Genomic DNA, 20,791 nt, shown 5'->3' with positions numbered 1-20,791 from the left:
CCGCACAGGTTAAAATGTGGGCAACTCTGCTGTCGTTGCGCAGGCACTGCAGCATGTAGTCGCTCATGTGTGCCAGGCTGCCCAGGGGTAAGGACAAGCTGTCCTCTGTGGGAGGCGTATCGTCATCGTCCTGCCTTTCCCCCCAGCCACGCACCAGTGATGGACCCGAGCTGCGTTGGGTGCCACCCCGCTGTGACCATGCTTCATCCTCATCCTCCTCCACCTCCTCCTCATCCTCGTCCTCCTCGTCCTCCAGTAGTGGGCCCTGGCTGGCCACATTTGTACCTGGCCTCTGCTGTTGCCAAAAACCTCCCTCTGAGTCACTTCGAAGAGACTGGCCTGAAAGTGCTAAAAATGACCCCTCTTCCTCCTCCTCCTCCTGGGCCACCTCCTCTTCCATCATCGCCCTAAGTGTTTTCTCAAGGAGACATAGAAGTGGTATTGTAACGCTGATAACGGTGTCATCGCCACTGGCCATGTTGGTGGAGTACTCGAAACAGCGCAACAGGGCACACAGGTCTCGCATGGAGGCCCAGTCATTGGTGGTGAAGTGGTGCTGTTCTGTAGTGCGACTGACCCGTGCGTGCTGCAGCTGAAACTCCACTATGGCCTGCTGCTGCTCGCACAGTCTGTCCAGCATGTGCAAGGTGGAGTTCCACCTGGTGGGCACGTCGCATATGAGGCGGTGAGCGGGAAGGCCGAAGTTACGCTGTAGCGCAGACAGGCGAGCAGCAGCAGGATGTGAACGCCGGAAGCGCGAACAGACGGCCCGCACTTTATGCAGCAGCTCTGACATGTCGGGGTAGTTGTGAATGAACTTCTGCACCACCAAATTCAGCACATGCGCCAAGCAAGGGATGTGCGTCAAATTGGCTAGTCCCAGAGCTGCAACGAGATTTCGCCCATTATCACACACCACCAGGCCGGGCTTGAGGCTCACCGGCAGCAACCACTCGTCGGTCTGTTGTTCTATACCCCGCCACAACTCCTGTGCGGTGTGGGGCCTGTCCCCCAAACATATGAGTTTCAGAATGGCCTGCTGACGTTTACCCCGGGCTGTGCTGAAGTTGGTGGTGAAGGTGTGTGGCTGACTGGATGAGCAGGTGGAAGAAGAGGAGGAGGAAGCCGAGAAGGAGGAGGTGGCAACAGGAGGCAAAGAATGTTGCCCTGCGATCCTTGGCGGCGGAAGGACGTGCGCCAAACAGCTCTCCGCCTGGGGCCCAGCTGCCACTACATTTACCCAGTGTGCAGTTAGGGAGATATAGCGTCCCTGGCCGTGCTTACTGGTCCACGTATCTGTGGTTAGGTGGACCTTGCCACAGATGGCGTTGCGCAGTGCACACTTGATTTTATCGGATACTTGGTTGTGCAGGGAAGGCACGGCTCTCTTGGAGAAGTAGTGCCGGCTGGGAACAACATACTGTGGGACAGCAAGCGACATGAGCTGTTTGAAGCTGTCTGTGTCCACCAGCCTAAATGACAGCATTTCATAGGCCAGTAGTTTAGAAATGCTGGCATTCAGGGCCAGGGATCGAGGGTGGCTAGGTGGGAATTTACGCTTTCTATCAAATGTTTGTGAGATGGAGAGCTGAACGCTGGCGTGTGACATGGTTGAGACGCTTGGTGACGGAGGTGGTGGTGGTGGTGTTGGTGGTACATCCCCTGTTTGCTGGGCGGCAGGTGCCAACGTTCCTCCAGAGGCGGAGGAAGAGGCCGAGGCGGCAGCAGCAGAATAGGCCGAGGCGGCAGCAGCAGAAGAGGTAGCAGGGGGAGCCTGAGTGACTTCCTTGGTTTTAAGGTGTTTACTCCACTGCAGTTCATGCTTTGCATGCAGGTGCCTGGTCATGCAGGTTGTGCTCAGGTTCAGAACGTTAATGCCTCGCTTCAGGCTCTGATGGCACAGCGTGCAAACCACTCGGGTCTTGTCGTCAGCACATTGTTTGAAGAAGTGCCATGCCAGGGAACTCCTTGAAGCTGCCTTTGGGGTGCTCGGTCCCAGATGGCGGCGGTCAGTAGCAGGCGGAGTCTCTTGGCGGCGGGTGTTCTGCTTTTGCCCACTGCTCCCTCTTTTGCTACGCTGTTGGCTCGGTCTCACCACTGCCTCTTCCTCCGAACTGTGAAAGTCAGTGGCACGACCTTCATTCCATGTGGGGTCTAGGACCTCATCGTCCCCTGCATCGTCTTCCACCCAGTCTTGATCCCTGACCTCCTGTTCAGTCTGCACACTGCAGAAAGACGCAGCAGTTGGCACCTGTGTTTCGTCATCATCAGAGACATGCTGAGGTGGTATTCCCATGTCCTCATCATCAGGAAACATAAGTGGTTGTGCGTCAGTGCATTCTATGTCTTTCACCGCTGGGGAAGGGCTAGGTGGATGCCCTTGGGAAACCCTGCCAGCGGAGTCTTCAAACAGCATAAGAGACTGCTGCATAACTTGAGGCTGAGACAGTTTCCCTGGTATGCATGGGGGTGATGTGACAGACTGATGGGGTTGGTTTTCAGGCGCCATCTGTGCGCTTTCTGCAGAAGACTGGGTGGGAGATAATGTGAACGTGCTGGATCCACTGTCGGCCACCCAATTGACTAATGCCTGTACCTGCTCAGGCCTTACCATCCTTAGAACGGCATTGGGCCCCACCATATATCGCTGTAAATTCTGGCGGCTACTGGGACCTGAGGTAGTTGGTACACTAGGACGTGTGGATGTGGCAGAACGGCCACGTCCTCTCCCAGCACCAGAGGGTCCACTAACACCACCACGACCATGTCCACGTCCGCGTCCCTTACTAGATGTTTTTCTCATTGTTATGGTTCACCACAACAACAAATATGTTATTTGGCCCAATGTATTGTATTCAAATTCAGCGGGATATAAATTTGAGGCCTAGTATTTAGGCGCTGGGTGACCGGTATGGATTTAGTGACAGAATTAGACTTGGAAATGCACAGAAGCGTGTGTGTGAAGTTATTCTGAATGACCCTATGTGCACCTTCAATATGATCTACCCTTTTAGGGATAGATTTCAAATAGCTCTGATATAGCAGAAACGACTAAATTATGAAATTGCTAAATTGGGAATTGTATTTCAACCCAGAACAAAAAATGTGCTTTGACGGACACTAAATAACTTTCCCAGCCACAACAGGACAGCGGTAACGAGAGATTTAGCGGGATATAAATTTGAGGCCTAGTATTTAGGCGCTGGGTGACAGGTATGGGTTTAGTGACAGAATTAGATTTGGAAATGCACAGTAGCGGGTGTGTGAAGTTATTCTGAATGACCCTATGTGCACCTTGAATATTATATACCCTTTTAGGGATAGATTTCAAATAGCTCTGATATAGCAGAAACCACTAAATTATGAAATTGCTAAATTGGGAATTGTATTTCAACCCAGAACAAGAAATGTGCTTGAACGGACACTAAATAACTCGCCCAGCTACAGCACTAGGGACAGATTTAGCGGGATATAAATTTGAGGCCTAGTATTTAGGCGCTGGGTGACAGGTATGGGTTTAGTGCCAGAATTAGACTTGGAAATACACAGTAGCGGGTGTGTGTGAAGTTATTCTGAATGACCCAATGTGCACCTTGAATATTATATACCCTTTTAGGGATAGATTTCAAATAGCTCTGATATAGCAGAAACCACTAAATTATGAAATTGCTAAATTGGGAATTGTATTTCAACCCAGAACAAGAAATGTGCTTGAACGGACACTAAATAACTCGCCCAGCTACAGCACTAAGGACAGATTTAGCGGGATATAAATTTGAGGCCTAGTATTTAGGCGCTGGGTGACAGGTATGGGTTTAGTGCCAGAATTAGACTTGGAAATACACAGTAGCGGGTGTGTGTGAAGTTATTCTGAATGACCCAATGTGCACCTTGAATATTATATACCCTTTTAGGGATAGATTTCAAATAGCTCTGATATAGCAGAAACCACTAAATTATGAAATTGCTAAATTGGGAATTGTATTTCAACCCAGAACAAGAAATGTGCTTGAACGGACACTAAATAACTCGCCCAGCTACAGCACTAAGGACAGATTTAGCGGGATATAAATTTGAGGCCTAGTATTTAGGCGCTGGGTGACAGGTATGGGTTTAGTGCCAGAATTAGACTTGGAAATACACAGTAGCGGGTGTGTGTGAAGTTATTCTGAATGACCCAATGTGCACCTTGAATATTATATACCCTTTTAGGGATAGATTTCAAATAGCTCTGATATAGCAGAAACCACTAAATTATGAAATTGCTAAATTGGGAATTGTATTTCAACCCAGAACAAGAAATGTGCTTGAACGGACACTAAATAACTCGCCCAGCTACAGCACTAAGGACAGATTTAGCGGGATATAAATTTGAGGCCTAGTATTTAGGCGCTGGGTGACAGGTATGGGTTTAGTGCCAGAATTAGACTTGGAAATACACAGTAGCGGGTGTGTGTGAAGTTATTCTGAATGACCCAATGTGCACCTTGAATATTATATACCCTTTTAGGGATAGATTTCAAATAGCTCTGATATAGCAGAAACCACTAAATTATGAAATTGCTAAATTGGGAATTGTATTTCAACCCAGAACAAGAAATGTGCTTGAACGGACACTAAATAACTCGCCCAGCTACAGCACTAAGGACAGATTTAGCGGGATATAAATTTGAGGCCTAGTATTTAGGCGCTGGGTGACAGGTATGGGTTTAGTGCCAGAATTAGACTTGGAAATACACAGTAGCGGGTGTGTGTGAAGTTATTCTGAATGACCCAATGTGCACCTTGAATATTATATACCCTTTTAGGGATAGATTTCAAATAGCTCTGATATAGCAGAAACCACTAAATTATGAAATTGCTAAATTGGGAATTGTATTTCAACCCAGAACAAGAAATGTGCTTGAACGGACACTAAATAACTCGCCCAGCTACAGCACTAAGGACAGATTTAGCGGGATATAAATTTGAGGCCTAGTATTTAGGCGCTGGGTGACAGGTATGGGTTTAGTGCCAGAATTAGACTTGGAAATACACAGTAGCGGGTGTGTGTGAAGTTATTCTGAATGACCCAATGTGCACCTTGAATATTATATACCCTTTTAGGGATAGATTTCAAATAGCTCTGATATAGCAGAAACCACTAAATTATGAAATTGCTAAATTGGGAATTGTATTTCAACCCAGAACAAGAAATGTGCTTGAACGGACACTAAATAACTCGCCCAGCTACAGCACTAGGGACAGATTTAGCGGGATATAAATTTGAGGCCTAGTATTTAGGCGCTGGGTGACAGGTATGGGTTTAGTGCCAGAATTAGACTTGGAAATACACAGTAGCGGGTGTGTGTGAAGTTATTCTGAATGACCCAATGTGCACCTTGAATATTATATACCCTTTTAGGGATAGATTTCAAATAGCTCTGATATAGCAGAAACCACTAAATTATGAAATTGCTAAATTGGGAATTGTATTTCAACCCAGAACAAGAAATGTGCTTGAACGGACACTAAATAACTCGCCCAGCTACAGCACTAAGGACAGATTTAGCGGGATATAAATTTGAGGCCTAGTATTTAGGCGCTGGGTGACAGGTATGGGTTTAGTGCCAGAATTAGACTTGGAAATACACAGTAGCGGGTGTGTGTGAAGTTATTCTGAATGACCCAATGTGCACCTTGAATATTATATACCCTTTTAGGGATAGATTTCAAATAGCTCTGATATAGCAGAAACCACTAAATTATGAAATTGCTAAATTGGGAATTGTATTTCAACCCAGAACAAGAAATGTGCTTGAACGGACACTAAATAACTCGCCCAGCTACAGCACTAAGGACAGATTTAGCGGGATATAAATTTGAGGCCTAGTATTTAGGCGCTGGGTGACAGGTATGGGTTTAGTGCCAGAATTAGACTTGGAAATACACAGTAGCGGGTGTGTGTGAAGTTATTCTGAATGACCCAATGTGCACCTTGAATATTATATACCCTTTTAGGGATAGATTTCAAATAGCTCTGATATAGCAGAAACCACTAAATTATGAAATTGCTAAATTGGGAATTGTATTTCAACCCAGAACAAGAAATGTGCTTGAACGGACACTAAATAACTCGCCCAGCTACAGCACTAGGGACAGATTTAGCGGGATATAAATTTGAGGCCTAGTATTTAGGCGCTGGGTGACAGGTATGGGTTTAGTGCCAGAATTAGACTTGGAAATACACAGTAGCGGGTGTGTGTGAAGTTATTCTGAATGACCCAATGTGCACCTTGAATATTATATACCCTTTTAGGGATAGATTTCAAATAGCTCTGATATAGCAGAAACCACTAAATTATGAAATTGCTAAATTGGGAATTGTATTTCAACCCAGAACAAGAAATGTGCTTGAACGGACACTAAATAACTCGCCCAGCTACAGCACTAAGGACAGATTTAGCGGGATATAAATTTGAGGCCTAGTATTTAGGCGCTGGGTGACAGGTATGGGTTTAGTGCCAGAATTAGACTTGGAAATACACAGTAGCGGGTGTGTGTGAAGTTATTCTGAATGACCCAATGTGCACCTTGAATATTATATACCCTTTTAGGGATAGATTTCAAATAGCTCTGATATAGCAGAAACCACTAAATTATGAAATTGCTAAATTGGGAATTGTATTTCAACCCAGAACAAGAAATGTGCTTGAACGGACACTAAATAACTCGCCCAGCTACAGCACTAAGGACAGATTTAGCGGGATATAAATTTGAGGCCTAGTATTTAGGCGCTGGGTGACAGGTATGGGTTTAGTGCCAGAATTAGACTTGGAAATACACAGTAGCGGGTGTGTGTGAAGTTATTCTGAATGACCCAATGTGCACCTTGAATATTATATACCCTTTTAGGGATAGATTTCAAATAGCTCTGATATAGCAGAAACCACTAAATTATGAAATTGCTAAATTGGGAATTGTATTTCAACCCAGAACAAGAAATGTGCTTGAACGGACACTAAATAACTCGCCCAGCTACAGCACTAAGGACAGATTTAGCGGGATATAAATTTGAGGCCTAGTATTTAGGCGCTGGGTGACAGGTATGGGTTTAGTGCCAGAATTAGACTTGGAAATACACAGTAGCGGGTGTGTGTGAAGTTATTCTGAATGACCCAATGTGCACCTTGAATATTATATACCCTTTTAGGGATAGATTTCAAATAGCTCTGATATAGCAAAAACCACTAAATTATGAAATTGCTAAATTGGGAATTGTATTTCAACCCAGAACAAGAAATGTGCTTGAACGGACACTAAATAACTCGCCCAGCTACAGCACTAGGGACAGATTTAGCTGGATATAAATTTGAGGCCTAGTATTTAGGCGCTGGGTGACAGGTATGGGTTTAGTGCCAGAATTAGACTTGGAAATACACAGTAGCGGGTGTGTGTGAAGTTATTCTGAATGACCCAATGTGCACCTTGAATATTATATACCCTTTTAGGGATAGATTTCAAATAGCTCTGATATAGCAGAAACCACTAAATTATGAAATTGCTAAATTGGGAATTGTATTTCAACCCAGAACAAGAAATGTGCTTGAACGGACACTAAATAACTCGCCCAGCTACAGCACTAAGGACAGATTTAGCGGGATATAAATTTGAGGCCTAGTATTTAGGCGCTGGGTGACCGGTATGGATTTAGTGACAGAATTAGACTGGGATATGGCCAAAAAATAAACAGACTATTGCTGGTTAAATGCACTTGGTGTGACAGCTTCACCCTGATGTAGGCTTTAGCCAAAAAACAACCACACCATTGAGGGTTAAATGCACTTGGTGACAGGCGCAGCTTGCCCCTGATTTAGTATATGGCCAAAAAATGAACAGACTATTGCTGGTTAAATGCACTTGGTGTGACAGCTTCACCCTGATGTAGGCTTTAGCCAAAAAACAACCACACCATTGAGGGTTAAATGCACTTGGTGACAGGCGCAGCTTGCCCCTGATTTTGTATATGGCCAAAAAATGAACAGACTATTGCTGGTTAAATGCACTTGGTGTGACAGCTTCACCCTGATGTAGGCTTTAGCCAAAAAACAACCACACCATTGAGGGTTAAATGCACTTGGTCGCAGCTTGTGCTGGCGCACCACAAGACACAAAATGGCCGCCGATCACCCCAGAAAAATGTGACTGACAAACGGTCTGGGCAGCCTAAAAACAGTGAGCAATTGAGGATCAGCAGCTCAATGATCCACAGCTGCAGATCGATCAGTTAATCAAGTCCTTTGGAGGAGTTAATCTGCCTAATCTCGCCCTACTGTCGCAGCCGCAACCTCTCCCTACGCTAATCAGAGCAGAGTGACGGGCGGCGCTATGTGACTCCAGCTTAAATAGAGGCTGGGTCACATGGTGCTCTGGCCAATCACAGCCATGCCAATAGTAGGCATGGCTGTGATGGCCTCTTGGGGCAAGTAGTATGACGCTTGTTGATTGGCTGCTTTGCAGCCTTTCAAAAAGCGCCAAGAAAGCGTCACAAAAGCGCGAAGAAAGCGACGAACACCGAACCCGAACCCGGACTTTTACGAAAATGTCCGGGTTCGGGTCCGTGTCACGGACACCCCAAAATTCGGTACGAACCCGAACTATACAGTTCGAGTTCGCTCATCCCTACTCCTAGTAAAAACCCTAACCAAAATTCTGACTGACAACCAGTATGAACAGACCCAAAGGTAGGTTAGTTCATATGCAGGAATACCTAGAGTCTATCTAGCCCTGCAGGAACCTGGTACTAATGGCAGGGATGAGACTACCTGTTCCTCCAAAAGGAAGGGCGAACAAGAGTCTCCTACAGGCCTAATACAAACAATAGGGAAATGCAACACACAGAACCTAAACAAAATACCAAAGGGAAAGAAAAGACTTTACTTCAAAGGGGCTATGGAAGCACTAGGAACTCAGCCGATATCCAACCACAAACTATCCACAGAAGCTATAAACCGCACAGCATTGTGGGAGAAGCAACTATAAATAAGGAAGGTTAAATGACCACATTAGCAACACCTGGAGGCAATGGGTGTGGCGATTACCAAAAACAACACAGACACATATTGAGCCACAAGGAAAACCTGTCAGATCAAACCACGTGTTGCCATTCTTGCAGATCTCCTGCCACTCACTGTCGGCGGGACGTCCGTATGTCTCGGTACGTCCATGACACTGCTACAGCTTTCCCAGGTTTGAAGGGTGCCTTCTCCAGACTGCATGTTTCCGCTACTTTCACTGATATTCAGTAGGCTTTAGATCGCAGCTCATAGAAGGCCACTTCAGAATAGTTAGATGCTTTTGGCTCTTAGCCATTCTTGGATGTTTTTAACTATGTTTTGGGTCATTATCCTGTTGAGACTAAGCTTTCTGACACTGGGCAGCATATTTTGCTTTGCTCTAGAATGCCTTGATAGTCTTGATTTCATTGTACCATGAACAGATTCAATACACCCTGTTCCAGTAAAGCAGCGCCAAAACATAACTGAGCCTCCTCTATGTTTCATAGTAGAAAGTTATTTGCTTTGTATGTTCCATTTGTGCATCTGAAAACATGGAGCTGATGTGAATGGCCAAAAAGCTCTAATTTTGTCTCATCTATCCAGAGGACATTCTCCCAGAAGCTTTGTGGCTTGTCAATGTGCCTTTTAGAAAATCCCAGTCTCACTTTTTTATGATTTGCTTTCAACAATGGTTTCCTCTGATACCAAACAGTACAGTGACTACTTTATGCCAACAGGCAGGCTGACTGATTAGAAGTTTGAAGACACCTGTGATGTTACAGCACACCTTAGCTAGGGGTACCATTGTTTTTGTCCTGCCCAGTTTCATTAGCTTGTTTTTTGTTTTTTATTATTCTGTGAAAGAACAATTCTAAATCAATGTCTGATTTTTATAAGCTGACTTTCAGTACATTTTTATTTATTACTACCTTTGTCAGGTTCAAGTTATTTTAGTGACCATTGTGGGGTTTTATTTTTTTAATGGAAGGGTACCAACAATTTTGTCCACATGTGTACATGCAAATATTTGCTCACACAGCAGCAGGCTGGTGCCATATGCCACTTGTGCATGGGGTGAGGGGACTAGGGACCCACCTTATGCCTCATTCATAGAGCCAGTGTTCGGTCAGTGATTTCTTTCAGTGATTGTGAGCCAAAACCAGGTGCAGATCTTTCCATTATACCTTATGTCTGTGGAGGCTCCAATCCTAGTTTTGGTTCATAATCACTGATGAAAATCACTGACCAAAACACTGACGTATGACGTGTGAAACACGGCAGTGTATTTAACTAGCAATAACCTTCCTATTAATTCCTATGAAATAATCTGTAACTAGAAGGTATTTCTGGCTCCCAAGATGGCCGCTACATGCCTTGGCGACACTGAGCATGTGCCGAACCGTCTCCAGTTAGTACCACTATCCAACATGGTGCTACATGCCTAAGACACAATAGGGCACATGCGCCTGATGGCGCACCACCCCTACATGTGACTGGATTCACTTCCCAATTTAAACCCATGGTGTGCGTCTGATACACTGCACGCAGTGGAATTCTGACACCCATCCTTTCCAGGTAAGGCATCACTAATGCTCCTATCATGTTCTGATCACCTAACCCGATTCTCAACATCACGCTTTGTTGGGTCGGATATTTGGTGAACCCCATTGCAAATTACTGCACATAAATTGCATTACTGCACTCGTTACATCTGGTTTGTGTGTAATTGGATTCTACATATTACTATACTTATGGACACTACCTGCTTTTCATCTCTGACGTGTATACAATATATCAACCCCAAAAGGCCTTTTTAGCCTCTCATTTACTTATTTGTACTATGACACTACCCAGCTGACCTAGTGCTTAATCAGAGTCATTACCCCTGTAAACACTCAGGCCAACTGATATGACCCGCTTCGGCCACCTGTTCCAATCAATTTGTTTGATCTACCACACTTGAGATTGTGTCCGAAACTATTGTCTGTGTTCATGTTATCCAGTATAGACGGCCATGTTTTCCAATCATGTTATTGTCAATATTGTACTCATCTAATCATGTTTTTTCATTATACTTATCCTTTGGCCCATGTCTCCCAATCAGACAGACTCAGTATTTGTGACTGACTCCACTTTGACTCTAGAAGGGGTTTTCTTGTGACCCCCTCCCCCTCATTCTATGAGGTCCACAGAATAAATAAAGATATTTCCACTTTATCTCTAATCTGTGGAGAAGAATTCATATACAGTTGCAAAAAAAAGTATGTGAACCCTTTGGAATGATATGGATTTCTGCACAAATTGGTCATAGAATGTGATCTGATCTTCATCTAAGTCACAACAATAGACAATCACAGTCTCCTTAAACTAATAACACACAAAGAATTAAATGTTACCATGTTTTTATTGAACACACCATGTAAACATTCACAGTGCAGGTGGAAAAAGTATATGAACCCTTGGATTTAACAATTGGTTCAACCTCCTTTGGCAGCAATAACTTCAACCAACCGTTTCCTGTAGTTGCAGATCAGACATGCACAACGGTCAGGAGTAATTCTTGACCATTCCTCTTTACAGAACTGTTTCAGTTCAGCAATATTCTTGGGATGTCTGGAGTGAATTGCTTTCTTGAGGTCATGCCACAGCATCTCAATAGGGTTGAGGTCAGGACTCTGACTGGGCCACTCCAGAAGGTGTATTTTCTTCTGTTTAAGCCATTCTGTTGTTGATTTTCTTCTATGCTTTGGGTCGTTGTGCTTTTGCAAAACCCATCTTCTGTTGAGCTTCAGCTGGTGGACAGATGGCCTTAAGTTCTCCTGCAAAATGTCTTGATAAACTTGGGAATTCATTTTTCCTTCGATGATAGCAATCCGTCCAGACCCTGATGCAGCAAAGCAGCCCCAAATCATGATGCCCCCACCACCATACTTCACAGTTGGGATAAGGTTTTGATGTTGGTGTGCTGTGCCTCTTTTTCTTCACACATAGTGTTGTGTGTTTTTTCCAAACAACTCAACTTTGGTTTCATCTGTGCACAGAATATTTTGCCAGTACTGCTGTAGAACATCCAGGTGCTCTTGTGCAAACTGTAAATGTGCAGCAATGTTTTTGTTGGACAGCAGTGGCTTCCTCTGTGGTATCCTCCCATGAAATCCATTCTTGTTTAGTGTTTTACATATCGTAGATTCGCTAACAGGGATGTTAGCATATGCTAGAGACTTTTGAAAGTCTTTAGCTGACACTCTAGGATTCTTCTTCACCTCATTGAGCAGTCTGCGCTGTGCTCTTGCAGTCATCTTTACAGGACGGCCACTCCTAGGGAGAGTAGCAGCAGTGCTGAACTTTCTCCATTTATAGACAATTTGTCTTACCGTGGACTGATGAACAGCAAGGCTTTTGGAGATACTTTTATAACCCTTTCCAGCTTTATGCAAGTCAACAATTCTTAATCGTAGGTCTTCTGAGAGCTCTTTTGTGCGAGGCATCATTTACATCAGGCAATGCTTCTTGTGAAAAGCAAACCCAGAACTGGTGTGTGTTTTTTATAGGGCAGGGCAGCTGTAACCAACACCTCCAATCTCATCTTATTGATTGGACTCCAGTTGGCTGACACCTTAATCCAATTAGCTCTTGGAGATGTCATTAGTCTAGGGGTTCACATACTTTTTCCACCTGCACTGTGAATGTTTACATGGTGTGTTCAATAAAAACATGATAACATTTAATTTTTTGTGTGTTTATTAGTTTAAGCAGACTGTGATGGTCTATTGTTCATTTTATGACCAATTTGTACAGAAATCCATATCATTCCAAAGGGTTCACATACTTTTTCTGGCAACTGTACTCTGGAAAAATACTTATTTTTATTGAACTCAATTGCTTTAGGGACTTTTGATTGAAGGGTTTGGATATTTAAGGATCATTTTTCTTTGGTAACAATGTGCCACAGATCATAATTTTTTTTATCATAAAGTAGTATAAATATCTGTAGGGAAGTAATGTGATCCGTGCAGATGTTTTAATCTGGTTGCCCCTCATACTAACAAAACATAAGGATCAGTAAGCAATAAAGCTAACAATAATGCATGACATGTGGTTTGCATTCATATTTGCATACAAAAGTTCAAAGACCATAATAGCAATATCCAATCCATGGTCAACATGTTTTTATTTTTTTTATTTTTTTAAACACCAAGTGGTAGATTTACTAATAATTCTGAATACAAACTTAGACTAGACTAGGCTCTCCAGCTGTTGTAAAACTACAATTCCCTCCAGGTCCTGCTGTAGGTTGATAGCTGTAAGCAGTCTGGGCATGGTGGGAGTTGTAGTTTTGCAACAACTGGAGTGCGGCAGGTTGGCCATCCCTGGACTAGACATTCTAAAAAGGATCCAGATATATCTCAGTGATTCATTCTGGTTCCATTTGAGGCAGAATTTCCATGAATAATGCAGTAGTAAATCTACCCCAAAGTATTCTGTGATATGATGTACTAGTCCATGCAACGGTTATATAGCCTGAGCAAATGTATCACCATAAAAGTGACTTCAACTTTGCCTTCATTCCTCCATGGCCATAGTCACACATTTTCAATTGTCAATAAAAGCATATACATGTCTTTATTAATTATATGCACTATACACAATGTACAAATACAAAAAATTCATATATTACATATGTTTTCTTTATAGAGTTTATGAAGACTAAGAGGAAATTCCATTTGCAAGATACAATGTCAGAGACAACCATCTGCCACAAAAGGAGCACAAGCAAATCAACAACTTCTTTTCTAGTTTTCAGATAATCTATGCGCATATTATTTTAAACACTCTTTAAAATGGGTTCATTTTTACATTTACAGTCATATAAAAATAAGACCTTTGAAATACATAGATGTTTCATACTCTTCTGAATTTTGTTGTAGCTGTCGTCATGATTCTGAAAATGGAAAGATTTTGTGTTATAATTTTATGATACCTTGTGTGTGTTTGAGATAAAGGTTGATAGTATGTATGAGCTTTATAAGTTCATTAGTTCACAAGTATGTAGTTAAAAGAGGAAATTCCTTTTGATTACCCAATTTCCTCTTTACATATTTATTTCAATTTTACCTATTATTACATTTAAAGGGGTTGTTTGACAACATAAAATAAAAATATGTGGTCATCCATATCATCCCTTAAAGGGGTTCTGCACTTTGTTTAAACTGATAATCTATATTCTGGATAGATCATCAGCATCTGATCGGCGGGAGTCCGACACACGGGACCCCCGCCGATCAGCTGTTTGAGAAGGCAGCGGTGCTCCAGCAGCTTGAATGGAGCTTAGCCCCGCCCAGGCCAGTTGATACAAGTCGTGACGTCACTGGGCCTGCGGTAAACAGTGAGAAGGCCGTGGCGCTGCTGGAGTGCCACTGCCTTCTCAAAAAGCTGATCGGTGGGGGTCCCGGGTGTTGGACTCCCGCCAATCAGATGCTGATGATCTATCCAGAGGATAGATCATCAGTTTAAACAAAGTGCAGAACCACTTTTAATGTTCCATTGCTGTCGCTCTGAAACTCTCTGATAGGCTTTAGTATTCTCATATTATTCAGTGATGAGGCCAGGGTTTAAACTAAGAAGATTATGTCATGTTTGCAGTGGTAGGAAGGTCAGAGCAGCAGCGCTAGAAGCGGCAGGGGATGAAATGGGTGGCTATATATTGCTGCCATTCATAATTTTTTTTAATAAGCCAAACAACCCTTTTAAGTAATGTTTTACATGTGAATAGTAATATGTTTCTTAAAAAAAAAGAAATCTGTAGTGTTCTTATAGTTATTGAAATAAAATATTCTTATAATTACTGATATTGACAAACATTCCTTCAAATTCCTTGTGATTCCTTCCATCACAACAGTATATATATATATATATATATATATATATATATATATACATACACTCACCTAAAGAATTATTAGGAACACCATACTAATACGGTGTTGGACCCCCTTTTGCCTTCAGAACTGCCTTAATTCTACGTGGCATTGATTCAACAAGGTGCTGATAGCATTCTTTAGAAATGTTGGCCCATATTGATAGGATAACATCTTGCAGTTGATGGAGATTTGAGGGATGCACATCCAGGGCACGAAGCTCCCGTTCCACCACATCCCAAAGATGCTCTATTGGGTTGAGATCTGGTGACTGTGGGGGCCATTTTAGTACAGTGAACTCATTGTCATGTTCAAGAAACCAATTTGAAATGATTTGAGCTTTGTGATATGGTGCATTATCCTGCTGGAAGTAGCCATCAGAGGATGGGTACATGGTGGTCATGAAGGGATGGACATGGTCAGAAACAATGCTCAGGTAGCCTGTGGCATTTAAATGATGGCCAATTGGCAGTAAGGGGCCTAAAGTGTGCCCAGAAAACACCCCCCACACCATTACACCACCACCACCAGCCTGTACAGTGGTAACAAGGCATGATGTATACATGTTCTCATTCTGTTTACGCCAAATTCGGACTCTACCTTTTGAATGTCTCAACAGAAATCGAGACTCATCAGACCAGGCAACATTTTTCCAGTCTTCAACAGTCCAATTTTGGTGAGCTTGTGCAAATTGTAGCCTCTTTTTCCTATTTGTAGTGGAGATTAGTGGTACCCGGTGGGGTCTTCTGCTGTTGTAGTCCACCTTTCTTTCCCATTCTGACATTCAGTTTGGAGTTCAGGAGATTGTCTTGACCAGGACCACAACCCTACATGCATTGAAGCAACTGCCATGTGATTGGTTGACTAGATAATCGCATTAATGAGAAATAGAACAGGTGTTCCTAATAATTCTTTAGGTGAGTGTGTGTATATATGTATATATATATATATATATATATATATTTATATAATTGCTTTTACCGTGATTTTTTTAAAAAACATTTTAGTTTTTTTTAGGTTTGAGTAGTATTTTAAATTAATACATTGCTTTTTTTATTTAAAAAAACAACCTTGATTATTGAACATAAAAAATAAATCACATTTTTGTGTCAATTATAAAAAATAAATAAAAACCCTATATCTGGCGATGGATCCGCCAAAGTCCCCTTCCCCTTCCCCGCCCACACCACTCCCACTTTTTTGGCCTGGCATAAGCAGATAAAAGTTGCAGATTGTGGTGCAACTAACCAAATTGCGCCTGAAATATGCCTAATATAGTAACCACCAAAGTATTTTTTCTATTTATAGTAATTACAATTTTTTTCTTACTTAATAAATGGCTCCATATTCTAAAGTTACTGATTGGAGAACACTGCTCCAGGATATCCAGTGTGCCCATAAGAGTTTTGAGGTGATGAAAATTATGTAACGTATTTGTAATAAAAAAAAAGCATAAAAAAAAATCAGGCTCCATTCAAATCATGTTTTCAGAAAAAAGAACTGTTATTTACACTGTCAATCAGATCCATTAAAAAAGTGCACAGTACATATCTATTAACATATCCACTTGTAACAGGAAGTTTTTGTCTGTGTCTTAAATCCTTTTATTATTGACTTCCATTGGAAAAAAATGAATCCTGAATATGTTGGCAGGCTACACCACTGAATACATTTAAAAACAGTATTCTGTTTTTTCAAGCATACACTAGTATACTTTTAGACAGATCTCTAGCCTCTAGAAACAGCTTTTTTTGTGTGGTATAAAATGTATAACTGTGATATAGCCCTTAAATGTGGTGTGAATCCAATCGTAGTCCACTTTCACATAGCTATTATACAGTAGCAATTTACCATTGGTATTATGGCCACAATAATTGGACCAGGCATGTGAAACTTATTCCCACTTATTTTTCCAAAATAAAGCACATTAGGAAAGTTTTATAAATGTTCATACAAATTGTTTTACTGTATATTGATGCTATGTGCAAAAGCCTGATAGTATGTTGTCCTATATTAATCCATAAGATCCTTTCTTACAGAACTTATAATGTGTAAATAGACTATGATGATAAAAGTTCATACTATAAATGTGTATATTGCCTATATGTATTGTACTGCTAAATTATCATTTTATTTAAGTATATTCAATTTGTAGATGAGTTGCATGTTGGTTTCTTATTCATTTTTTAAATAAACTGGGGAAAATGTCTTGTGTGCTTTCCTTGTTCTTTTTGCTATTGGCATTTCAGTTCTGTGCTGTTTATAAAACTTTCCTATACTGTACATACAGTAGTAACAGATAATTATAATTCTTAGACATGCTGGCAAACATCAAATGATATTGTATAAATCACACCCTAGGAAAAAAAAAAATCTAAATAAAATATCTTTGGCCTAGGTATTGTAGGTGGGAATTCAAGGGTGATCTGACGTTTGGGCAGTAGCTAAGGGCCAATGGTCTCAGCCCAGTGGTCAGTTAGCACACTCTTCCACTGCACCTCTGAAATGCATTATCAAACCAACTGTATTATGACAATGGTTGGTGCGCGACCCATGACATCCAGGGGCCCAGATCTCTTTCGATCTGCGCCTGGTAGGAATTTTAATATTTTCCAATATTTTATGCATACATAAGTTATTTCATAATGGATTTTTTTTTTTTTTTTTACTATTGAATGTGTTTCCTGTTATATATTTTACCATTTCACCCCATTCGATCACAACACATAACAGGGCAGGTACATTTATTTTAACTCTATGGTAAAATATCTGATATATAGAGGAAACTTCCCAGTATTTAGATCACCAAACACTCCGTGCAGGTAGTGAACCAACAATGCTGGAATATTAAATACTAGAATGAAACCTGCCGATTTGCTAATATTTGTTCTCTGGTATTTCTCCCCCTGAACTATGCACTGACATTTGACATGGATAACCTGTCACCATAAAAATGCAATATAAGCTACAGGCAGCATGTTATACGGCAGGATTTGAGCAGATTGATATATACTTTTATTGAAAAAGATTCTGTAAAAATTGTAATCTATTCATTTCAATACTTGCCGATGACCCAAATAAGTATATATATGTCGGGAGTCGGGTATGTAAATATGGCATCCAATCATGAGCACAGCAGATGACATAGCCGTCGGGGGCCTGTTGTTTTAAACAGCAGACAACAGGGGCTACTTTATACAAAGGATGATGACATCGGCCACACACATTTAACTCCTCTGATGCCATGGTCATCTGGGAGCTCAAAAACTTAGCAGCAAAAACCTTGGCCCTCCTGAATGATTTAAGGCTGCTACAGCTATGTTTCTACAAAGACTCTGCCTGTGGCAGGGCACCATAGGAAAGTACTGAAATTCTCATATACTCAAATGCTAATGCATCCGATCTATGAGAGAAGCAGTCTACAGTAGTGATTGCTTGTTCAAGTTTCCCTAGGAGATCTATTAAAAGGTGCAAAAAAAAGGAAAACAACAAACAATTTAAAAATAAACATCATGGGCAAAGCCACATGTGAAAACACGATTACTATTAAAATGTAAAAATATTTATTCAATATGGAAAATTGCTTAATGGGGAAAAAAAAACATTGTCATGTATTTGTGAGATTATCTCCCCCAAAAAACTATATAAAAAGTGATCAAAAAATCAAACACACTTCAAAATGGAATCAATAAAAACTTCCATATTGTCCCATAAAAAAATTAGCCCTAACACAGCTCCATTGACATTAAATAAAAAATGTTATGGGGGGTCTTAATATGGCGAAATTTGTTTTTTATTCCAAAGTTTTTATTTTTCAGTATTAAAATGCAAGAAAAACTATAAAAATGTGGTTTGCTCTATTTGTACTGACCCGGAGAATGAAAGTAACAGGTCAGTTTTACCGCATAGGAAACACTGTAAAAAGAAAACCCATAAAATTGTAGTGGAACTCAGTTTTTTCCTAACTCCACCCCATTTTAAATATTTTTCCTGCTTCCTACTACATTGTATGCAACTGTAAACAGAGATGGCCTTGCGGTTTGCCTGGCTTTTGCAGCGAACTTTGCGCATTTTTGCAATTCGCCTAACATGCAAATATATGACGATGTCCATCGGCGCCATATTCTTTTGCATTGCGCTGAACTTTGACCCATGACACATCCATCTAAAGGCTAGGTGAGACACTCCACATTCTCAGAGGAATCCCCCATTTATTAATTGCAAACCATTTGGGCATCCTAATGAAGACCTGGGAGGGAGATACTTAAAATGCACAGCCATCCTAGACATGTTGGCTGCTAGACCAGTGGGTAATCTAACCCATTCAGTAGATAAATGAAATAATATCAAAAGCCATAACTTCGACCTCATGGCACCCACAGTCTCAGAACCCTAATAATTGTGTTCAGCCTGACATGGGCTTCGGGCAGAGCCTATGCACGCCATACTGGACAGGAGGCATTTCTCGGTATTCAGGATCTGGCCTTCTGGAAATCATAACTCAATCATATTTGGTGTCTGTTTGACCGGGACGAAGTGACTCAGATTATGGGATCATACCTGTACCCGCAGTCCCTGTCATACAGCGAGGAATCGCCGTGATTCATATTGCCACCTCAGTCAGTCTTCTGGGACGGTGGGGCAGAAACCTGAATAATATCAGACGTCCCAGAAGGAAGGAGGGAGGGATAAAAATGGGTGTTTGGGACCAGGTAATTGTCAGCCATTTTGGGGATCCACATGGTTTGGAGTGACTGCCCATATCTTCAGCTGTCCTCACAGCCGGAATATAACTGCTGCATCTCAGTAAGCCAATATTCAGTATTTTTTCCAGTTTATTTTATCTGTTCACTGCATTGTTATTGTAGGTGCAGTACAGACCAAAAGTTTGGACACACCTTCTCATTCAGAGTTTCTTTATTTTCATGACTATGAAAATTGCAGATTCACACTGAAGGCATCAAAACTATGAATTAACATATGTGGAATTATACACATAACCAAAAAGTGTGAAACAACTGAAAATATGTCATATTCTAGGTTCTTCAAAGTAGCCACCTTTTGCTTTGATTACTGCTTTGCACACTCTTGGCATTCTCTTGATGAGCTTGAAATGGTCTTCCAACAGTCTTGAAGAAGTTCCCAGAGATGCTTAGCGCTTGTTGGCCCTTTTGCCTTCACTCTGCGGTCCAGCTCACCCCAAACCATCTCAATTGGGTTCAGGTCCGGTGACTGTGGAGGCCAGGTCATCTGGCGCAGCACCCCATTACTCTCCTTCATGGTCAAATAGCCCTTACACAGCCTGGAGGTGTGTTTGGGGTCATTGTCCTGTTGAAAAATAAATGATGGTCCAACTAAACGCAAACTGGATGGAATAGCATGCCGCTGCAAGATGCTGTGGTAGCCATGCTGGTTCAGTATGCCTTAAATTTTGAATAAATCCCCAACAGTGTCACCAGCAAAGCACCCCTACACCATCACACCTCCTCCTCCATGCTTCACGGTGGGAACCAGGCATGTAGAGTCCATCCGTTCACCTTTTCTGCGTCGCACAAAGACACGGTGGTTGGAACCAAAGATCTCAAATTTGGACTCATCAGACCAAAGCACAGATTTCCACTGGTCTAATGTCCATTCCTTGTGTTCTTTAGCCCAAACAAGTCTCTTTTGCTTGTTGCTTGTCCTTAGCAGTGGTTTCCTAGCAGATATTCTACCATGAAGGCCTGGTTCACACAGTCTCCTCTTAACAGTTGTTCTAGAGATGTGTCTGCTTCTCGAACTCTGTGTGGCATTGACCTGGTCTCTAATCTGAGCTGCAGTTAACCTGCGATTTCT

General features: G+C 41.9%; 1 protein-coding gene across 1 annotated transcript in view; it reads left to right on the top strand.

The window, feature by feature from the left end:
• Positions 1 to 13,787, top strand: part of CXCL14 (C-X-C motif chemokine ligand 14) — a 52,953-nt gene extending 39,166 nt beyond the window's left edge. The window contains exon 4 of the mRNA XM_044280954.1: positions 13,734 to 13,787. Coding sequence (XP_044136889.1) covers positions 13,734 to 13,749 — 16 coding nt within the window. The 3' untranslated portion in view covers positions 13,750 to 13,787. The remainder of the gene's footprint in view (positions 1 to 13,733) is intronic.
• The last annotated feature ends 7,004 nt before the right edge of the window (positions 13,788 to 20,791 follow it).

Source organism: Bufo gargarizans, chromosome 2 (genome assembly GCF_014858855.1).
Source record: "Bufo gargarizans isolate SCDJY-AF-19 chromosome 2, ASM1485885v1, whole genome shotgun sequence".
Lineage (NCBI taxonomy): Eukaryota > Metazoa > Chordata > Amphibia > Anura > Bufonidae > Bufo > Bufo gargarizans.
This window is presented reverse-complemented; position numbering and strand designations above follow the sequence as displayed.